Source organism: Mollisia scopiformis, assembly GCF_001500285.1.
Source record: "Mollisia scopiformis unplaced genomic scaffold LY89scaffold_1, whole genome shotgun sequence".
NCBI lineage: Eukaryota > Fungi > Ascomycota > Leotiomycetes > Helotiales > Mollisiaceae > Mollisia > Mollisia scopiformis.
Window position 1 is genome coordinate 558,216 of NW_017263581.1, and position 17,098 is coordinate 575,313.

The 17,098-nt window shown below is 48.4% G+C and overlaps 8 protein-coding genes across 8 annotated transcripts; 4 read left to right on the top strand and 4 right to left on the bottom strand.

Moving 5' to 3' along the window:
- Positions 1–871: 871 nt before the first annotated feature.
- Positions 872–3,591, bottom strand: LY89DRAFT_776094 (uncharacterized protein). Its single transcript, XM_018222009.1, has 6 exons — positions 3,089–3,591; positions 2,786–3,032; positions 2,547–2,736; positions 2,136–2,498; positions 1,416–2,083; positions 872–1,361 (listed from the first exon to the last, which is right to left on the bottom strand). Exons 1-6 carry the CDS (start codon positions 3,247–3,249, stop codon positions 942–944), a joined length of 2,049 nt encoding a protein of 682 aa, XP_018078234.1. The 5' UTR covers positions 3,250–3,591; the 3' UTR covers positions 872–941.
- Positions 3,592–4,661: 1,070 nt separating this feature from the next.
- On the top strand, positions 4,662–6,688 carry LY89DRAFT_5225 (uncharacterized protein). The gene is made up of 3 exons (XM_018208083.1): positions 4,662–4,790; positions 4,839–5,235; positions 5,308–6,688. The coding sequence occupies exons 1-3, from the start codon at positions 4,725–4,727 to the stop codon at positions 6,588–6,590; spliced, it is 1,746 nt and encodes a 581-aa protein (XP_018078235.1). The 5' UTR covers positions 4,662–4,724; the 3' UTR covers positions 6,591–6,688.
- On the bottom strand, positions 6,680–7,553 carry LY89DRAFT_776095 (uncharacterized protein). The gene is made up of 3 exons (XM_018222010.1): positions 7,450–7,553; positions 7,325–7,395; positions 6,680–7,274 (listed from the first exon to the last, which is right to left on the bottom strand). The coding sequence occupies exons 1-3, from the start codon at positions 7,488–7,490 to the stop codon at positions 6,841–6,843; spliced, it is 546 nt and encodes a 181-aa protein (XP_018078236.1). The 5' UTR covers positions 7,491–7,553; the 3' UTR covers positions 6,680–6,840.
- A 140-nt stretch (positions 7,554–7,693) lies between these two features.
- LY89DRAFT_679166 (threonine dehydratase-like protein) lies at positions 7,694–9,744 on the top strand. The gene is made up of 2 exons (XM_018213817.1): positions 7,694–7,984; positions 8,041–9,744. Exons 1-2 carry the CDS (start codon positions 7,796–7,798, stop codon positions 9,562–9,564), a joined length of 1,713 nt encoding a protein of 570 aa, XP_018078237.1. The 5' UTR covers positions 7,694–7,795; the 3' UTR covers positions 9,565–9,744.
- Positions 9,745–10,652: 908 nt separating this feature from the next.
- On the bottom strand, positions 10,653–11,201 carry LY89DRAFT_679167 (uncharacterized protein). The gene has a single exon (XM_018213818.1). The coding sequence runs from the start codon at positions 11,104–11,106 to the stop codon at positions 10,813–10,815; it is 294 nt and encodes a 97-aa protein (XP_018078238.1). The 5' UTR covers positions 11,107–11,201; the 3' UTR covers positions 10,653–10,812.
- A 116-nt stretch (positions 11,202–11,317) lies between these two features.
- On the top strand, positions 11,318–12,156 carry LY89DRAFT_571810 (uncharacterized protein; the record flags this gene model as incomplete). The annotated part of the gene is made up of 3 exons (XM_018208612.1): positions 11,318–11,388; positions 11,549–11,869; positions 11,928–12,156. The coding sequence occupies 3 exons, from the start codon at positions 11,318–11,320 to the stop codon at positions 12,154–12,156; spliced, it is 621 nt and encodes a 206-aa protein (XP_018078239.1).
- A 594-nt stretch (positions 12,157–12,750) lies between these two features.
- Positions 12,751–13,661, top strand: LY89DRAFT_679170 (PLAC8-domain-containing protein). Its single transcript, XM_018213819.1, has 3 exons — positions 12,751–13,022; positions 13,074–13,171; positions 13,232–13,661. The coding sequence occupies exons 1-3, from the start codon at positions 12,902–12,904 to the stop codon at positions 13,478–13,480; spliced, it is 468 nt and encodes a 155-aa protein (XP_018078240.1). The 5' UTR covers positions 12,751–12,901; the 3' UTR covers positions 13,481–13,661.
- LY89DRAFT_703188 (alpha-L-rhamnosidase) lies at positions 13,509–17,039 on the bottom strand. The gene is made up of 4 exons (XM_018217302.1): positions 14,657–17,039; positions 14,245–14,520; positions 13,942–14,172; positions 13,509–13,884 (listed from the first exon to the last, which is right to left on the bottom strand). Exons 1-4 carry the CDS (start codon positions 16,596–16,598, stop codon positions 13,685–13,687), a joined length of 2,649 nt encoding a protein of 882 aa, XP_018078241.1. The 5' UTR covers positions 16,599–17,039; the 3' UTR covers positions 13,509–13,684.
- Between the last annotated feature and the right edge of the window lie 59 nt (positions 17,040–17,098).

Here is a 17,098-nt window from a genome sequence, read left to right on the forward strand (position 1 = left end):
TTATTCCTGATCCCAATTTCGCTACTACTCAGGAACGAAAAGAGATCTTTATTCTACTTATTAAGAAAAATATAGCGCTTTTGCTTCAGCGTATAGGAGATGCATCAGATGCTAATATGGGTTTCAAACGATTAGGCATAGTATCTAACTCTGCGTGAAAAAACGGGACAATGTCTAAAGAAAAGTCGCTTTTCCAGACCCGTGTTGAGATAGAATAATCCAGCGAATTGAAATCTGAAAACTATTAGCGTCGTTCGGCTTTGAAGTCTTATTTTTGGTCTCGTTCAGCTTGTGCATTACAAGGCAGAATCGTAACTCCGCGTCTACAATATTGTGATAGCATTGATGCATAATACTAAGATGGTGACTATCTTAGTACTAGGAGCTCATTCCCCCTTCCTCCCGCCCTCAGAAGCCCATTCTGGCTCCCCTGAATCCTTCTCGCCAGGATTTAAGGCTCTCAACAGCCGAGCCGACCGGGGACAGACATATCCCAGGCGAGACGAGTGAGCAGAGGTGAGGCGATGGACTGTGCACAAGAGGCTGGAGAGGGCGGGTGAGGATGAGTGAGATTAAGGTGAAGCGAGGGTGAGTAGAGCGGCGAGATGTTATTAAGTGCATGGTGGCTCGGCGCACCCGCAATATGAGGTGGAGGATTGGCGCGATGTAACAAAAATTATCTTATGCAAAAATCTTCACAATAGATCGAGACTTCTGTTTCTGTTAGTAGAGTTGAGTCGGATTCGTTTAGCAGTCTCAAGTGAGCATGGCTTACTTCCTCGAAGACGGGGAGCAGTGAACACAGTCCGGAAGGATCTTGGTTTCTATCTCAATATTGCTTAAAAATATCCTCACGCAGTGATAAGAACGAGACGTACATTTATTTGTGCTACATTATTTACATACTCCACCACCAACCACCCCACCTAACTCCAAGTAACTCAGACACAACATATCGATCTCCCACCATCCCAAGTAACCCTCTTCCGCATTCTCATCTTAAACAACGCATCTGCGTCAACTCCCCTTCCTCCAGCCTCATCACTTGGCCTAATTCTCGCCGTCGGAGCAAACACTAGGGCCTCGCCCGTCCTCAAGCTCATGATATCTCTCAGCAGACCGAATTTACTATCCTTCTCGCCATCTTTGTCTAGGAACAGGATATGTTTCTGTAGAACATCAAGCCATTCGGGACTCGTGAACCGATGCATGACGGTAATGGCGCACAAGTCTATGAGTTTGGGCGAGATACTCGGCTCCTGGGTGGAAATAATGACTCGGGCGCCGTAATGACGTTGTTGGCGAATGACTCCCATTAAGGATTCTGTAAGCGCTTTTGAGGCTATTGTATCGGTCATGTACTACCAACTTTTAGCAAAGAGAAAAAAATGGGGGATCCGTGGTGCTATACGTACTTTGTGTGCCTCGTCAAGCACAATGAGTTTACCGGTTGTCGAATCCGATTCCAGATACAAACCCATGCCGATTTTGAACAGGACGCACGCTGTGCTAGCATCCATAAACGGACAAGACAAATCTATGATAGTTATCTCGCCCGCCGCGAAGTTGGGGCTCGTAGTGGACACAACAAGATCAAGATATGATTCTAGAAGATCGAGTCGTTGATTCAAGAACTCCTTTTGCTTCTTATCCAACTTCGCACCGTCGAGCCGGCGGCGGAACTCCCGATAATCGAAAGCTCCAGCGGTCCGAGTTGCCATGTCCCGCAAGATTTTTCGGACGACGCTCATGTAGAGCGGTGTTGCTTGGGTTTGGTCGACAGACATTAGCGTCAGCATGGTGCTGATGTTCAGATCTTTTGGGCGCAGCTTGAAAGGTTGAACGGTGACACCTGGTATCTGGGTGTATAGCTTTTTGAGCGATAGGTAGTTTGATGGAGAGACCAGGACATTGACTTTCTTTACACCCAGATGACCCGGGAGTTGCGAACCAGGAGAAGCGAGAAAGGCCAATTCGCACGGTCTGAAGCTCGCACCAGAAGAATATTCGGCGAAGTTGAAAACCAAAGCAGAAAGAGGCTTCTGGAGAACTCCCAGTATTGGGGAAGGAATGAGATAATTCTCTGCAAAGCAATTAGTGGATGTGTTTCTCATAACGTAACATTTCGAACTTACCAACCATGCATGCCGTTGTGTGCGACTTCCCGCTCCCTTGTACTCCGCAAACAAATGCTGAGAATGGAACGTTGGTGTTGAGGAACAGTCTCGAGTCCGATGCAGTAGTCGAGGGCGTCTGGTCGGAGCTTCCAAGAAGTCCGTATTGCGGCAGGACATTCTGGCCGAAACGTCCGAGCACATCAGCGGAAAATAACACAGCGTTTTTGACATTGTCAATTAAAGTTTGTTCTATCGTTCCCTCTTCTCCTGAAGGTAGATTAAGGAGTGCCAATTGAAGGCGCAAGATGGAATCAGCATCTTCAGTGTTGCCTTGCGGTGCTGTGTCCAGATTTCCCGCTTCACTGATAAATTGCTTGAGCTCTGAACTCTGTCAGCTTGCAAGATGTTATGTAGACACTGTGGACTTACCCAAGATCTTTGGATTTGAAGAGCTTTGCGCAAGAGATTCCATCTTCTCTGGAGTTTTTGTAATTGTCTTAGACCACGAACCACTTGACAAGAAGACCTCCAATGTCGCTCCACCATCTTCTGATTTGGGCGAATGACACTGGAAATTCATCGTAGGCGCATTTCTCGGGCTCGGGCCATTCTCATTCTGCTTTGAATGGTCAGCAGTTTGGGAACATCAAGTGAAGAGGGTCTCGAACGTGTTCAGTATCGCTTGAGAATGATGCAAATCCCGAATCTGAATTCGGACTACCAGTGGGACTCATTTCAGACTCAGCAGTAGCTGGTACCAGGTTTGATAGTGGTCGGGCTGCATACTGCAAAGTTGTCTTAGAAGATGATGTTGGTGGAGACTGTGCAATCTTTCGGTCCTGAGAAGATATTGCTGTTGCAGGTGAGCTCGATTGCGACGCTTGAACAGATCGCGGTTGGTCTTGGTGTTTGATGCTGTTGGGTGAAAGAATAAGTCTTGCAAATTCGAGCAGGCGAGGTGATTTACTTACGCGTTAACCAGTTGTCTTATTCTTTGCTTGTGCATTGGGTACCGGTTGATCAACTTCTGTTTGAGGGCAGACTTTCCAATAAATGGACCACCGCCGCCAATGCCAAAACCGATTTCATTGTATTGCTGCTCAACCCAACTTTCTAGGTGATCAGGGGACATTTCGATATTGCAGATTGTAATACGTCGATGGCGGGGAGAGATGGTGTTAAGTAGCTCTGAAGAGACTAAAACCCAGGTCTGACCTCAATTTATGTCCCTGGACTCCTTTGTTTTCCTCGTGTGCACTCAATTTACTTAATGCATACGCTCGAAAATACCAGAAAGGAATAGAGATTACCCGCTTCTAGTTGCCTTTGACATGGAATTTGTGCAATGAAGTTGTTAGAATTGTGTGACAATGAAAGCAAACGTCAAGGTAGAGGCAGTCAAAAGGAGACAAAGGGCGGTAATGATGAAGTGCGTGAAGTTCAATCGAGAATGATCATAACGAAATTCGAAGCTATTGGCCATTATGTACATTTCTTGAATCCTCTTCTGATGGCTATGTTACCTGCTGTTGGACTTCCATGAACTGTGACCTTTCAGGGTCGCGGCCAAGGCTGTGTCGGGTTTCATGCCGAATCAACGAGGCATTGTGCCACAATGTGGCACGACCAATTGACAGCGATTATTTTCTGGCGGTACGGGAACGCCGATACGCGTTGTCTCGATGATTGGATATTTAACAGGCTTCAACCAACATTGTTAGATGTCCTATTGAAAGGCCACTGGAGACGAGGCTGTTTCTTTACAGAGCCTTGCGACACTAATCTCGATTTAGCCCGAAAGACCATGCGTCAGAATCTCCAACATCGGTGAGAGGATAGATTGAAAGGGAGCCTATCTGAACGCCGGTGACCTGTTCTGAGTCCTTGCAAGCCTACAAGCCATAATATTTGTAGTATCAGCAACATTGCCGGCACAAGATTCAGGCTCAACGGCATGAGAAGCTTGACCAAAGCTGCTCGAGTTACCAGTAAGTTGTAACACTTGAAAAATATGTTACTACAGTATCATTACAGTATCATGGTAGAAAGAAGAAGAGATCTTGATGAAGCTCGTAAAACCCGTATGTTTTGCCATTGCAGGTCGGTTCGTTTCGTGGACATCACTACTCGTGCTGTGTCTGAAAGTTTGAGGAACATACGATCTTCTGCAAGGAATTATTGAACTTGTTAGATCCATGGGTACTGGTGCGCCGTGATCTTCAATAGATGTTGAACAGTACCACGAAACACTGATTGACAAACAATTTGGCTTTCTTCCGGACCATTGGTCACAACGATCGTTTGTTGCAATGCAATCAAAGCAGCATACACTAGTAGGTTAGGATCGGAAACATGTACTTTACATAGATATGAGATAGCGCGTTTCTACAATGGTCTCCTCGCACTTGTTTGGAGGAATTGTTGCTTAAGTCTGGAGTTGATGAAGAAGTAGAGTCGTAGCCTAGCGTCCCTAGGTATTTCGTTCGAAGCCCAAATTTAGCCTTAGCGGGGCATCATCACTAATTCACATGCTCCTGCTTACAACCCACAACCACGACCCAAGCTGGACTTGGAAACCTTCTTAATTTCGCGACCAATGAATAAATCATGGGGCAAGGTCAATCCAGTGACAATGGGAACCATCCCACGACCGAACAGCTGAGCCATGAGCTGGTACATGCTCTGTTGCCCCTCGCTGGAGCCTTGACTGACATTATCTAGGCCCTCAAGTTCGCAAAACGATGTTTTACTCCCCTCGAACTCTACTCCTTCCAAGATGTCTTCAAAAGCCTGGCAGATCACCAGGACTTGATATCCTACCTCAAGGAAGATACTATTGCGCGATTCCTTGAGATACCTGATATACTGGGTGCATCCTCTATTATCTTCCAGATGGTCTCTTACTTGGGTGCTTTCCCCTTTGGTCAAGATGCGCCAGTTGTTTTGGGGTTCGAGCAGATGATAATGGTTGTTGTCATCATGACACAGAGATATCAGAGGGTGCTGAAGAAAGGCAATCGAGATCGCACGAAGCTATTATTCCGAAGTCTCGCTGTCTATGATCGAGGTACCCACCATGAGGACGAGAAGCCTGAAGAACATGGAGGGAATACACAAGGCACGCCAAGCAATACTAGGAGCCATGCTGCCGGCTTCGCAGTGGACGATGCTGCTAACGACGAGGATGAAGAGGACGACGATGACCTAGCTTTGGCAGCACTAGAATCATTGGATGCTATCGAGGTCTTCAGACAGGGCGATGCACCAATATCACAAGCTTCCATACCTACAGACAACCTCAAGAAGCTCATAATGCTTCTTCTTTTAATAGCTCCTCTTGGAATTCAAGAAAGTCTTGCTCGACACTCCGAAAGACTCGCGGGCGAGCAACTGGAAGGACTTCGAAAAACAGCGGATAATATCCTGGCGGCATTTGTGAACGTGGAGAAGTCTCCTGGCGTCAAAATTCATCAATTCAATACTGTGATACCCATCTCATTTCCATATCTCTTTAATGGCTTCAATCCGCTTTTCGAGCATTTCTTGTTCTCTAAGAATATCGACTTCACCAAGCGGAAGGATTCTTCGCCGGCACCATTACCTCTACCTAGTCCTATGGACCAACCACTTTTGGCACAAACAGGCGAAATCCTTGATCTTAATGTATTATCACAACTTTCTTTCTTTCTCCCTGGGGAGAAGTTATTCAGGCAATTACGGCTTCTATACTCTGGTGGCGACGCTGGCTTTTCGATGGGGAGCTTCGAAACAAAAGTCTTCAATTGGCGAGCACCAACCATTCTCCTTGTATCAGGGAACCGAATATCAGATCCACCTGAGGGCGGCCAAGAACGTGCATTTACAGACCGGCTTCAACCAAAGCGGTTCCCCGATAGCAGCAAATCGACACGTGTGGTGTATGGCGTCTATCTCTCGCAGCACTGGCACCAAACTCACAAAGAGTGTTTCGGAGAGACTGATACACTAATCTTCCAACTTGAACCTGTTCATGAGGTATTTCATGCATCGGTCATCAACAAGGACTATGTTGCATTCACCAAACCTCCAACAGCACATTCCGGCATTTTTCTTGGGTGTCCACATCCCAAAGCTAAGCAGACAGCTGGATTATCGACGACCGTTAGCCTTGGTGCTGTGTCCTTGATGCTTGACTCTTCATTTGAGTTTGGTGTCTTCACTCACAATTATACTTCTGGTGGTGGAGCATTCCACAATAGTCAAACCCGGAGGAGTGATTTCCAAGACCGGTTCGAGGTTGAGAGTCTTGAAGTATGGGGCTGCGGAGGAGATGCGGAAGCAGAACAGCAACGACAGCGCTGGGCATGGGAAGAACGAGAAGCGGAAGCTAGGAGAAGAGTTAATCTGGGAACCGGAGATATCGAGGCGGATCGCGCTTTGTTAGAGATGGCCGGCTTAATTGGACATAACAGGAGTGGTGGATCTATGAATTGAGCCATTCTAAAGGAGTTCAGGTGTTGGGAGACGGCATTTGGGTTGGAGCAACTGAACGAGGCATGGCTTTTGCATAATTCGATTGTGGTCGAGGTCATGACATCTTGAATCTCAATTCTTGTATAAACATTGAATGGCGCTTCCATTTTGTTCACCATAGATAGTGTACATCCCATATGTCCAAACTCCATCCGAAATGCTCGCATGTGCAAATGTACAATCTTCACTCCCAGTTTCATCCCTTGGTCACTTATTTCTTCCCCCAAACCATCTCCTGCACACTCTCCAGCACACTCTTTTTCCTCTCCTCGTCTTCTACCACACTACTAGCCCCCTTCCCACTATCCACCTGTTCCAAAATCTTCTCCTCCTTCTTGATCGCCTGTCGTCCCTCCGCTCTCCGCCTCCTCAACTCCCGCAATTCCTTCTCCTCTTCATCCCTAGCCTCCAACTCCTTAATCCACGCCTCATTCTTCTCCTTCGCTTTCCGTTCCGCGACCGCTACATCGAATTCCTTCCTCTTCTGCCTGTCGGTCTGCCAATACATGCTCCCAGCAACTATAGCCACGAGCGTGAAGCCTTGGGCATAGATACGTGCGCGGAACATGCGATTCGTGCGATTGTGGTCCCCGGCGCGGATGGAGCGGGATGCGCCAAAGAGGGCCATGCAGGTTAGGACACATCCTGACGAGTTGTTAATAGCTTGTACCATAATGAAGGTGGTATCGGATTACCTAGTGGGATTAAGGGTTCTTCTTTTAGTCGGCGGGAGAATTTCTGCCAGCGGTTTTCTTCGTAGAAATCGCTATCGTACGAGTTATTACATCCATCTTTCTATAGATTTGGTAGCAGAGCTTACGAATTTCCATCGAAGGAGGACGGGAGGGGATTGTTTGACATTTTGGATCAATTGCAATATCAGGGTCAATGCTCGTGTGAGCTCTGTGCTATTCTCCCAACTGAATGAGGGGACCAAATGATGAGGTAATTGAAGCTACTTCGTAAAATAATTCATCCGAGCCGTCACCCCTGTCGAGTCATGCAGCCGGTGTCGCCCAACCCCACTAAAGAATTTCCACTGAGAGCTCGCGAGACAAGGGACGAACAAAGAGTCACAACGCATCTTGCAGCACCCTCACTCTTCTCCTTACTTTTACCACAACCTTTTATCCCCTCAATTGCTATTAGCTATGAATGAGCAAACCATGGAGAACGGAACAAAAACCAACGGAGACTCCAATGGAGACACATTCAGCAGACCAAGAACACCCTGTCTAAAGACTTTCTCACTAACAGAATACTCCACGAATCCCTCACCGCCGAGCGAAAGCCCTAAGAAAAAAGTCCATGGCATTATACCTGACGAATTCATGCTTCCCAATGGCTATCCCGACGTTCGTATTCTTCAATTGCCTAATCAATTGTCCATTGTTGACCAAGATGGAAATAGTACCTACGTCTCATTCTCACCTCCCGCGTCTACGAAGTCGTCGAAGAAACACCCCTCACACACGCTACAAACCTCAGTAACAGACTAGAATGCAAAGTCCTCCTCAAGCGCGAAGACCTACAACCCGTATTCAGCTTCAAGCTGCGTGGAGCATACAATAAAATGGCACATCTGGACCCGAAAGTCAGCTGGAAGGGCGTCGTTGCTTGTTCGGCTGGGAACCATGCCCAGGGCGTTGCGTACTCTGCCAGGAAACTTAAGATCCCGGCGACGATTGTGATGCCGAAGGGGACACCGAGTATCAAGCATTTGAATGTTTCGAGATTGGGAGGCAGTGTGGTGTTGCATGGGGATGATTTTGATGCGGCGAAAGAGGAGTGTGGGAGGTTGGAGAAGTTGCATGGGTTGACGAATATTCCGCCGTTTGATGATCCGTATGTTATTGCGGGACAGGGAACGATTGGCATGGAGTTGCTGAGGCAAACGAATATTTCGAAGCTGGAGGCTATCTTTTGTTGTGTTGGGGGAGGTGGATTGATTGCGGGCATTGGAGTTTATGTGAAGCGTATTGCTCCGCATGTGAAGATCATCGGTGTGGAGGCGTACGATGCTAATGCGATGGTTCAGTCGTTGGCAAAGGGAGAGAGAGTTGTGCTGAAGGATGTCGGCTTGTTCGCGGACGGAGCAGCAGTCAAGACGGTTGGAGAGGAGACTTTCAGAGTATGCATGGATGTGGTGGACGAAGTTATTCAAGTCACTACGGACGAGACTTGTGCGGCTATCAAAGACGTCTTTGAAGATACCCGATCCATTGTCGAGCCAGCTGGTGCTCTAGCTCTCGCAGGTCTGAAGAAATACGTCGCAGCCAACCCTTCGGCAGATACATCACGAGCTCTTGTAGCTATTGCATCAGGAGCAAACATGAATTTCGACCGTCTACGCTTTGTTGCTGAACGAGCAACACTAGGAGAGAAGAAAGAAGCTCTCATCAGCGTCACTATCCCCGAAACACCAGGAGCATTTGCCGAGCTTATCAAAGCCATCATGCCTCACTCAGTCACAGAGTTCTCATACCGCTATGCTACGGACGCAGTAGCCAACGTACTCGTCGGTATCTCACTCACCTCACCAGCGTCACAACGAGAAGCCGAACTCGAATCCCTTTTGTCCCGTGTCAAGGCCGGCGGAATGACACCAACCGATCTCTCTGGCGACGAGTTGGCGAAATCCCATATTAGATACTTAGTCGGCGGTCGATCAGGCGTCAAGCATGAGAGGATATACATGTTCAACTTTCCCGAGCGACCTGGTGCCTTGGAGAAATTCCTTCAAACGCTAAGACCGAGATACAACATCAGTCTTTTCCAGTACCGAAATGCGGGAAGCGATATTGGCAAGGTTCTCACTGGAGTCGTTTGTCCGGATGGGGAGTTGAAGGAGCTTGAGAGCTTCCTGAATAAGATTGGATATCCGTGGGAAGATTGCACTGATAGTGCGGTCTTCAAGACTTTCTTACGAGAATAGGGTGTGGGATTGTAGATAAGGGAGGTGGTGTGCATATGGGTTTCTACTTTCGATAATTAGCGGGAGTTTGGGGCATTCTCAAAAGGGCATTTGGCGAGATGTCGATGCTGGATAGACAAAATATTCGATGATCAGGAAAGAAATAGATAGATATCCAATCAATGCGAGATTTCTCTTTTAGGAAAACAATCCTCCCGGCTTTGGAAGCACCCAGGGCCAATTCACGTGACCACCATATATTCAAAAACGGAAGAAATTTTGAAACTTGTCAAATAATTCCAGTAACAATTAAACTCTACAATTCGCCGTCTAGTCAATCTTCTGTCATATATCTCGAAATATCCCAAAAAAACCGAATACCTAGCAGAAAACATTAGCCTTGAAGCCTCATCCCCAAGGCCGCCACGCTTTCCCGAATCGCGAATTTCCATCCCCCATCAATCCACCAATTCCACAACAACGCTCCCAAAACGCAACAATGCTACCCCCAACCTCCCTCCTCCTCCGTGCAGTGCGCCTCCTGCATACCTTCACCATCCGCCCTGCGGCATCATGTAGGACATTCTCGAGCTTCGTATCCACAGCGAGCAAACGACCGAGTTTGCTATCACTACAGCAAAAGAATAAGAATGCGATTGCGGAGCAGGTTCGAGGGATGAAGGTTCGGAGTTCGGTTAAGAAGATGTGTGAGGGTTGTAAGGTATGTTTTTGTTTGTTTTGTTTGCGGATGGTGGAGTGATGGGGGAGGGAGAGGGGAGTTGGGAGGGGGGATTGGGGGATAGAGGCTAATGATGATCGATAGAGTGTCAGAAGGAAAGGTGGGAAGAGTGGGAAGGGACATGTTTATATTATCTGCTCGTTGAATCCGAAGCATAAGCAGAGGCAGGGGAAATAGAGGTTATGGGAAGGGGAGAATTGGAACAGATGGGAGGAGAGGGATGGGTGAGGGAAGATGTACACTATATTGCATGGGTTGGCGTTGTTGGTATTCAATTGGCGGATCGAGAGGGAATTGAGCTATTGTTGGAGGAAATTCGGCTCTATTGCGAGCTCTATTGTATGGTAATAGGTTATACCACCATCAGACTATTCCACACTCCACTCTGCAGGCCATCGTTTTTTCCTTCGTCATAGCCCATCGATATATCGCCCCATACTCTCCCACTGTGTCTTCCCCGTCGATATCAGATACCGAATCTGCGTCTTTTGACCCCCAATTAGCCCACATCCTCTCCCCGAGGAACTTTCTCAACATACAATATCCCTAACCTCCACATTCCTCCTAAACTCCTCTCTCGCAAACCCTAATGTCTCGTTCCTGGTATTGGGATCAGAGATCCGTCTGCAGTCGCGGATGATGGTGCGCCATAATGCGAGAGCGCGGCCGCGTTGGAGGAACTGGTTGGTTAGTAGGAGGAGGGCAATTGGGGGATGAGGAAGATGTACGTGGTCTAGGGAGATGGTTTGGTTTAGTCGTCGGGGACGTGGTGGGAGCTTAGATTGGGAAGCGTAGGTGCGGCATGTTTGGTGGAGGAGTCGCATTGGGCATTTGGATTGTCGGTGGATGTCAATGGCTGCTGGTGTTGAGCTGCTGTATTTCAGTGGTGATGGATTGACAGGATGGAGGAGTGGAGCGGAAGTCTTGGCGAAAGCTAACAAGCCTTCTTTTGAAGCGCGCCTATGTAACCAACTTCCTCCTCTTCCAGCCTTCTCAGATTTACATGTTCACAACTTCAAGAATGTGATTCCAAAGATGAAGGACCACATTGATATTGCGAATTCGAAGACTTCAGACCAATTCATTACAGACTACCTCCCATCTAGGTGAGCACACTTTCCTCACCTCACTTCATCACATTCTCCCCGCGGGGCACAGCCTACGAGCTGAAAATATGATGATTCTAAGTTCACACGAAGGATCAACTATCTCGAACATCTCAAGATGAAGTGGTTTCATTTAGCAAAATCTGACATCGTGGCGCAGCAACCAGTGGAGATCATGGATCCATCCCGCAACCAAGGCTGAATATCAAATTACGCTTCAGACCGCAGAGACACTACCAAAGACCAACTTCGACGCCTGCTTCAACCTTATCGAATGCACTAGTGGGGAAGCTTACAGAAAGTCCAAGGATGGATGGAAACCTCGATCCAAACGCAAGGAGATGAGACTGCTCGACCTGAAGTACCTCCTGGTTAAACTGGACGACCAAGTCGAAGGTTTCTTATCTTTCATGCCCACGTACGAGGACGAGTATCCAGTCATATATTGCTATGAAATCCATCTTTCCCCAGCTCTACAAGGGTAAGATTTTCGGCATCGCGCTTATTCGACCACGTCTTTAGATGCTGACCGTATTCAGGTCAGGTCTTGGCAGGGTCCTGATGCAGTATCTTGAAGTCATTGGAGACAAGATCCCAGGGACGGCAAAAGTCATGCTGACTTGCTTCCTGAGTAATACTCGTGGAGTCGCCTTTTATCAGAAGTTAGGCTATGCGGAGGACGAATTCTCACCCCAACCCAAAATCCTACGGAATGGGACGAAAGTTGCGGCCGACTACGTGATCATGAGCAAAAATATCTCGCGATGATGCAGAGTATCTCTTGATGCTAAGCTCTGGAGATAGTCATCAGATGAACATACGGTTGAAGGTCTCACAATGCACGGCTTCGGAGAGTTCCAATATTAATGGCGAACGGTACTTTCAAACGGGGACAAGCGTCGTGAATGGCACCAATGAAACGAATATCAGACGTTTCAAATGCCTGCAGATGCGCTAATTGACTGCTGGAATCGGACGAGGCTGACGCCACAATGTTCAGCCGTAACTGAAAACTCAATGCACGCCCTTCACGAGGCTGCATCCCCCCGTATTATATTTTGAGAGGGTACAAGAGGCAGTGAGATGTGGTGGGGCGTCTTTCGCTCTCTGCCCTATCTCGTCTGCCAAGACGGCCTTGCCCTACCTGGTCTGGGGTCGCACTTTGTCCGATATTGGCTTGGTGCTGCGCCTTCTGAGTGGCTGTTCATAACCTTCAACGGCTGGGTCTGCTGGGATATACTATTTCAGGCCAGAGTGGAGATGAGATACCCCTTGTGAGTGCATCTCACTGGTTCCTACTCGTCGATCATGGTGGTTCGAGCGTTTTGACCCCTACGGCGAAGCTATTGCTGACTCTCTCAGCTGGTACTTCATAAGGCTGGAAATTATCTCTGTATCATTTTTTCTTGAGATTTTTTCTTGTGTTGTGTTCTATTCATCATCGCTATATACCCAATTTCTATACAGTACTTCATATTTCTTCGAGTAATATACCCCCTCACAAATTCCCAAGATGGATTCCAAAGCTCCAGGTCAACAGCAGCCAATGCAATACACGGAGAAGACAGTCACCGCTGGAGGTCAAGAGTGGAACAATGGTCTCTTCGACTGCTTCTCCGGGGCAGACAACCTCTGTATGTTCTTTTCTTCCCCTTCAATTCCACTACAACTCTAACACCACCCAGGCCTAAAAGCAACCTTCTGCCCCTGCTTCGTCTACGGCAAAACCCAACACCGCATCCGCGACCCCTCCCTCGCCGGCTACGAGCGCTTCAACCAAGACGTACATCTCCCTCCCCTCCCCTCCCCTCCCCTCTCTTCGTCACTAACTAAACCAAAACAGTGCCTCATGTGGTGCGGCGTGCAATCCTGCTGCGGCCTCGGCTGGATCTTCAACTGGATGGCCCGAACGGAACTCCGCAACAAATTCGGCATCAACGGCGGCGGCTGCGGGGATTGCATGACGGCGTGGTGTTGTACGTGCTGCTCGATTATCCAGAATGAGAAGGAGGTTATTGGGAGGCAGAGTGGGGCCGCGGCGGGTGGGTATGTGCAGCAGGCGGGTATGGTGGCTCAACCGCAGCAGTATTAGGGTGGTGAGGCATGGGATGGAATGGGATGGGATAGGAGGGGAGCGTGATAGATACCATTGTATGTTTGTTTGTTCGAGCGTGTTGGGTTTAATATGAGTTTTGATTTGGAGGAACTATTAAATGGACTTAATGTTCCGCACATCTCCCAACTCTGAACAAGCGTAGGTACCTGATAACAAAGACTTTTGATTATCCTCTCATACTCAATCATCCATATCCTCATACTGTGCAAAAGGCGCATAGATCGCCTTCGGCGGCCACCCTTCTTCCACAAACTCACTCCGAAACTCATACTCTCCGCTCTCAACCCTCACCACCTCTTCCCTTCCGGGCACCCTGACTTCCGCCGTCGTATTCGGCGGAACTCTAGCCCTCATCCAGAACTTCTTCTTTCCCTCTTCCCCTTTCCCCTCTCCATCCCTTTCCCCGCCCCCGTCCCCGTCCATTAAGTTCCACTCACACCCCACCACCCCATACGGGCTCAAAAACCTCGCTTGAGCAGTCCTAACCGTCCCTCCGGGCCTAGGCGCAAAAAGAACCTTCTTCCACCCCGGCTCCAGAGGCGAAATGCCGCCAACGGTGGAATGCAGCCATGCCCCGACGGAACCGAGAGCGTAGTGGTTGAAGGATGTCATTTCGCCTGGATTGATACTCCCGTTTGGAAGCATTGAGTCCCAGCGTTCCCACATTGCTGGTGTTTATTTTAGTTTCCAAACACGGAGAAGGAGGAGATAGAGGAAGGGGTAGAGGGAGGAAGACGTACTAGTAGCACCCATAGTAATCGGGTACAACCAACTCGGACAGCGGGTCTGGAGCAGCATTTTGTACGCTAGCTGGACTTTCCCGACTTTGGTGAGAGAGGGGAGGATGAGCGGTGTGCCGACGAAACCGGTGGCGATGCGGAATTTGGAGGTGCGGACGAGGGTTGATAGGCGGGTGGTTGCGGAGGTCAGGTGTGTGGGGGAGGCGAAGAGGTTGAATGTTATGGCGAGGGCGAGGGCCGTCATGGAGTCCGGGGCGAGGCGGCCGTTGGGTGTTACTGTTGGTGTGTTAGTGTGTGGTTTTGTTGGAGATTTGAGAGCTGGGAAGATGCTTCTATGAGCAGACTTCTAGGGATAATTTCGAAGATGGAGGCTTCTAGTATGAGTACAGAAAGAGGGTGGGATTTGACGCACTGTATTCGTCTTGGAATAGCTTCTTGAGGCGTTCGGCTTCGCTGGCGTAGTGTGTTGCGTCGGACGAGAGGGAGAGGACATTACTGATGAGCGACATGAGATGGGTTATATGCACGAGGTAGGCATTGGCTACAAGATGGGGGTCTGTTTTTCCGTTTCCGGGTTCAGAGGGAGGTGCGGCTGGATCTAGCCAGTCTCCTAATTGATGACCATTTGGATCCCAGAGTCCGTTTTCTTGTCGAGCAACGCCCTTTTCAAGCCATATTTTCATGCTTTCATGTTGAGTTCGTAGAATGGAGATGTCGCCAGATGAGGTGTATAGATCCCATGGTGTCATTATTGCAGCGTCTGACCAGGCTGCTTGAGGCATGGTGTATCCTTTTGGCAAGATGTTTGGGACGATGACTGAGACTACGCCGTTGAGATCGTGGATTTGTTCTACCGCTAGATCTTTCAGCCAGCTTGAGAGCATGCCCGTGGTACTGTAGAGGAAGTTGGCTGTAGGGCAGAAAATCTGGATATCTCCCGTCCAGCCGAGCCGTTCGTCTCGTTGGGGACAATCGGTTGGTATGCTAACGAAGTTTCCGCGCATCCCCCAGCGGATGTTTTCGTGGAGTTTGTTGACCATGGGGTCAGAGCAGGTAAAGGAACCTGTTTCCTGCATATCGGTGTGAATGACTATTGCTTCGAGATCTGACAATTTTGGCTCGGCTGTGGGCCAGTTGTCGACTTGAACATAGCGAAATCCATGGAAAGTGAATTTCGGACTCCAGGTAATCGGCTTTCCTGATAGGGTGAGGCTATCTTTTGCTTTACAGTCACGTAGCGGACGTGTTGCTGCTTCGCCATTCTCGAGGACTTCGGTGTGTGTGAAGGATATGGTGTGCCCTTTGGGCCCTGAAACATGAACACGCAACCAGCCGACAAGATTCTGTCCGAAATCCACGACATACTTGCCAGATGGCGTCTTGATGACTTGTTGCGCCTTGACAACTTCGGTCTTTCGGACAGGAGGTCCTTCTGGTGCGATAAGCTGTGCTTTGGGGAAGTCTAGCTCCTCGACACCAGACCATTGGTGATCTTCAAAAACGGGCGATGACCATCCGTCTATCTCAAGAGATGCATCGTAAGCTTCCCCATCGTATATTTCAGATGAGATGATAGGCCCGACAGACGTTTTCCATGAGTTGTCGGTACCTATTCTCATGATTTCGTTGTCCTGGTAGGTGACCTCGATTTGGGCCAAGAGAGAAAGTCTGTCCCCGTAAAGGCATCTCCATCCTCTATTGAATCCCAATCTCCCACAATACCACCCTTCACCGACTTCAGCAGCTATCGCATTGTCACCTTGCTTCAACAGGTCTGTGATGTCATGTGTCTGGTAGTTCAGGCGGTACTTATATGCGGTCCATCCTGGCGCTAAGACATGGTCTCCGACCCTTTTCCCGTTCATGTGAGCTTCATAGATACCATACGAGGTAACATATAATCGAGCTGAGCGTATTGGTTTTTCCAAGCGAAACTCTTTTCGGAAGAGTGCTGGCCTCAAAGATTTGCTAGGTGTCAATGTCCTGGGAGCGGCGATGACATGAGCTTGCCAATCTTCACGGGCCAGAAGACCGACTTCGAGGCTATTCCAGTCTGACCAATCCGTTGGGGTTGATCCATCTGTACCAAACGCTCTTACCCTAACTCGCACAGTATCTCGGGCATTCAACGTTTTGCTTGGCCATGGTACCAGGACTGATTGTGACGATTCGACTCGATATTTCTCTGGTTGGATACTACCATGACTTCCATGCGAGATCTCCAATTCGTAAGCTGATTGAATCCAATTTTGTGCATTTCCTGTGAATGACCATGATATCCTCGGGTTTGTTTCCCCAATACCCAAGCTCTCTCGATGATGTTCAAAAGTGATAGACTGGATCTCAACCATCATGACTTAGGTTTTAGATCAAAGTGAGATGTCGTAGACGAGATGGGAATCACTGAATATAACTATCTTTCGTCGTCCACTTTCTGCAGATCATGAGCCACTTGGCTCGGTGCGCACTGAACCGAATATGCGGGATATCGTCTGGCAAACTAGAAGTATTCTTGCCCTCGTTGTGTGTTTACACTATGAAAGAGAATGAATTAGAGGTCCAAATGATGACAACAGGGAGATGAACAAGAGCAAGAGGACCCAAATGAAAGCAAAACAGATGTTTGACGTTGTGTAGCCCCACACATGCGGGGAGATCCACCTTCGTCCCACGTGATATGTAGATATGTAGATGACACTTGCTATAACAAAACCATAGCTGACTATATTCACATCAGAGACTACTGTATTTGCAGAGTCCAAAGTGAGGAAGAAGGGAATGCAAAGCTGGAGGTGTCTTTCGAGGAAGGTAAAGCGAAGAAAAAAGATCTGACCAAGATGTCGGAGATTCTGCC

What these genes read in the sequence shown, in the direction of transcription:
- LY89DRAFT_776094 (XM_018222009.1), bottom strand. Translation starts at nt 3,249, where the DNA reads ATGTCCCCTGATCACCTAGAAAGTTGGGTTGAGCAGCAATACAATGAA. An exon ending in CACAACGGCATGCATGGTTG is followed by an intron (nt 2,084 to 2,135) that starts GTAAGTTCGAAA and finishes ATTGCTTTGCAG; the next exon opens with AGAATTATCTCATTCCTTCC. An exon ending in TGCTTGACGAGGCACACAAA is followed by an intron (nt 1,362 to 1,415) that starts GTACGTATAGCA and finishes AAAAGTTGGTAG; the next exon opens with TACATGACCGATACAATAGC.
- LY89DRAFT_5225 (XM_018208083.1), top strand. Translation starts at nt 4,725, where the DNA reads ATGGGGCAAGGTCAATCCAGTGACAATGGGAACCATCCCACGACCGAA. An exon ending in AACAGCTGAGCCATGAGCTG is followed by an intron (nt 4,791 to 4,838) that starts GTACATGCTCTG and finishes GACATTATCTAG; the next exon opens with GCCCTCAAGTTCGCAAAACG. An exon ending in ACATGGAGGGAATACACAAG is followed by an intron (nt 5,236 to 5,307) that starts GCACGCCAAGCA and finishes ACGAGGATGAAG; the next exon opens with AGGACGACGATGACCTAGCT.
- LY89DRAFT_776095 (XM_018222010.1), bottom strand. Translation starts at nt 7,490, where the DNA reads ATGTCAAACAATCCCCTCCCGTCCTCCTTCGATGGAAATTC. An exon ending in TCCTCCTTCGATGGAAATTC is followed by an intron (nt 7,396 to 7,449) that starts GTAAGCTCTGCT and finishes CTCGTACGATAG; the next exon opens with CGATTTCTACGAAGAAAACC. An exon ending in AGAACCCTTAATCCCACTAG is followed by an intron (nt 7,275 to 7,324) that starts GTAATCCGATAC and finishes ACAACTCGTCAG; the next exon opens with GATGTGTCCTAACCTGCATG.
- LY89DRAFT_679166 (XM_018213817.1), top strand. Translation starts at nt 7,796, where the DNA reads ATGGAGAACGGAACAAAAACCAACGGAGACTCCAATGGAGACACATTC. An exon ending in TTCCCAATGGCTATCCCGAC is followed by an intron (nt 7,985 to 8,040) that starts GTTCGTATTCTT and finishes AGATGGAAATAG; the next exon opens with TACCTACGTCTCATTCTCAC.
- LY89DRAFT_679167 (XM_018213818.1), bottom strand. Translation starts at nt 11,106, where the DNA reads ATGCGACTCCTCCACCAAACATGCCGCACCTACGCTTCCCAATCTAAG.
- LY89DRAFT_679170 (XM_018213819.1), top strand. Translation starts at nt 12,902, where the DNA reads ATGGATTCCAAAGCTCCAGGTCAACAGCAGCCAATGCAATACACGGAG. An exon ending in CTCCGGGGCAGACAACCTCT is followed by an intron (nt 13,023 to 13,073) that starts GTATGTTCTTTT and finishes AACACCACCCAG; the next exon opens with GCCTAAAAGCAACCTTCTGC. An exon ending in ACGAGCGCTTCAACCAAGAC is followed by an intron (nt 13,172 to 13,231) that starts GTACATCTCCCT and finishes AAACCAAAACAG; the next exon opens with TGCCTCATGTGGTGCGGCGT.
- LY89DRAFT_703188 (XM_018217302.1), bottom strand. Translation starts at nt 16,598, where the DNA reads ATGATGGTTGAGATCCAGTCTATCACTTTTGAACATCATCGAGAGAGC. An exon ending in GATTACTATGGGTGCTACTA is followed by an intron (nt 14,173 to 14,244) that starts GTACGTCTTCCT and finishes AATAAACACCAG; the next exon opens with CAATGTGGGAACGCTGGGAC. An exon ending in CCCGTATGGGGTGGTGGGGT is followed by an intron (nt 13,885 to 13,941) that starts GTGAGTGGAACT and finishes GAGAGGGGAAAG; the next exon opens with GGGAAGAGGGAAAGAAGAAG.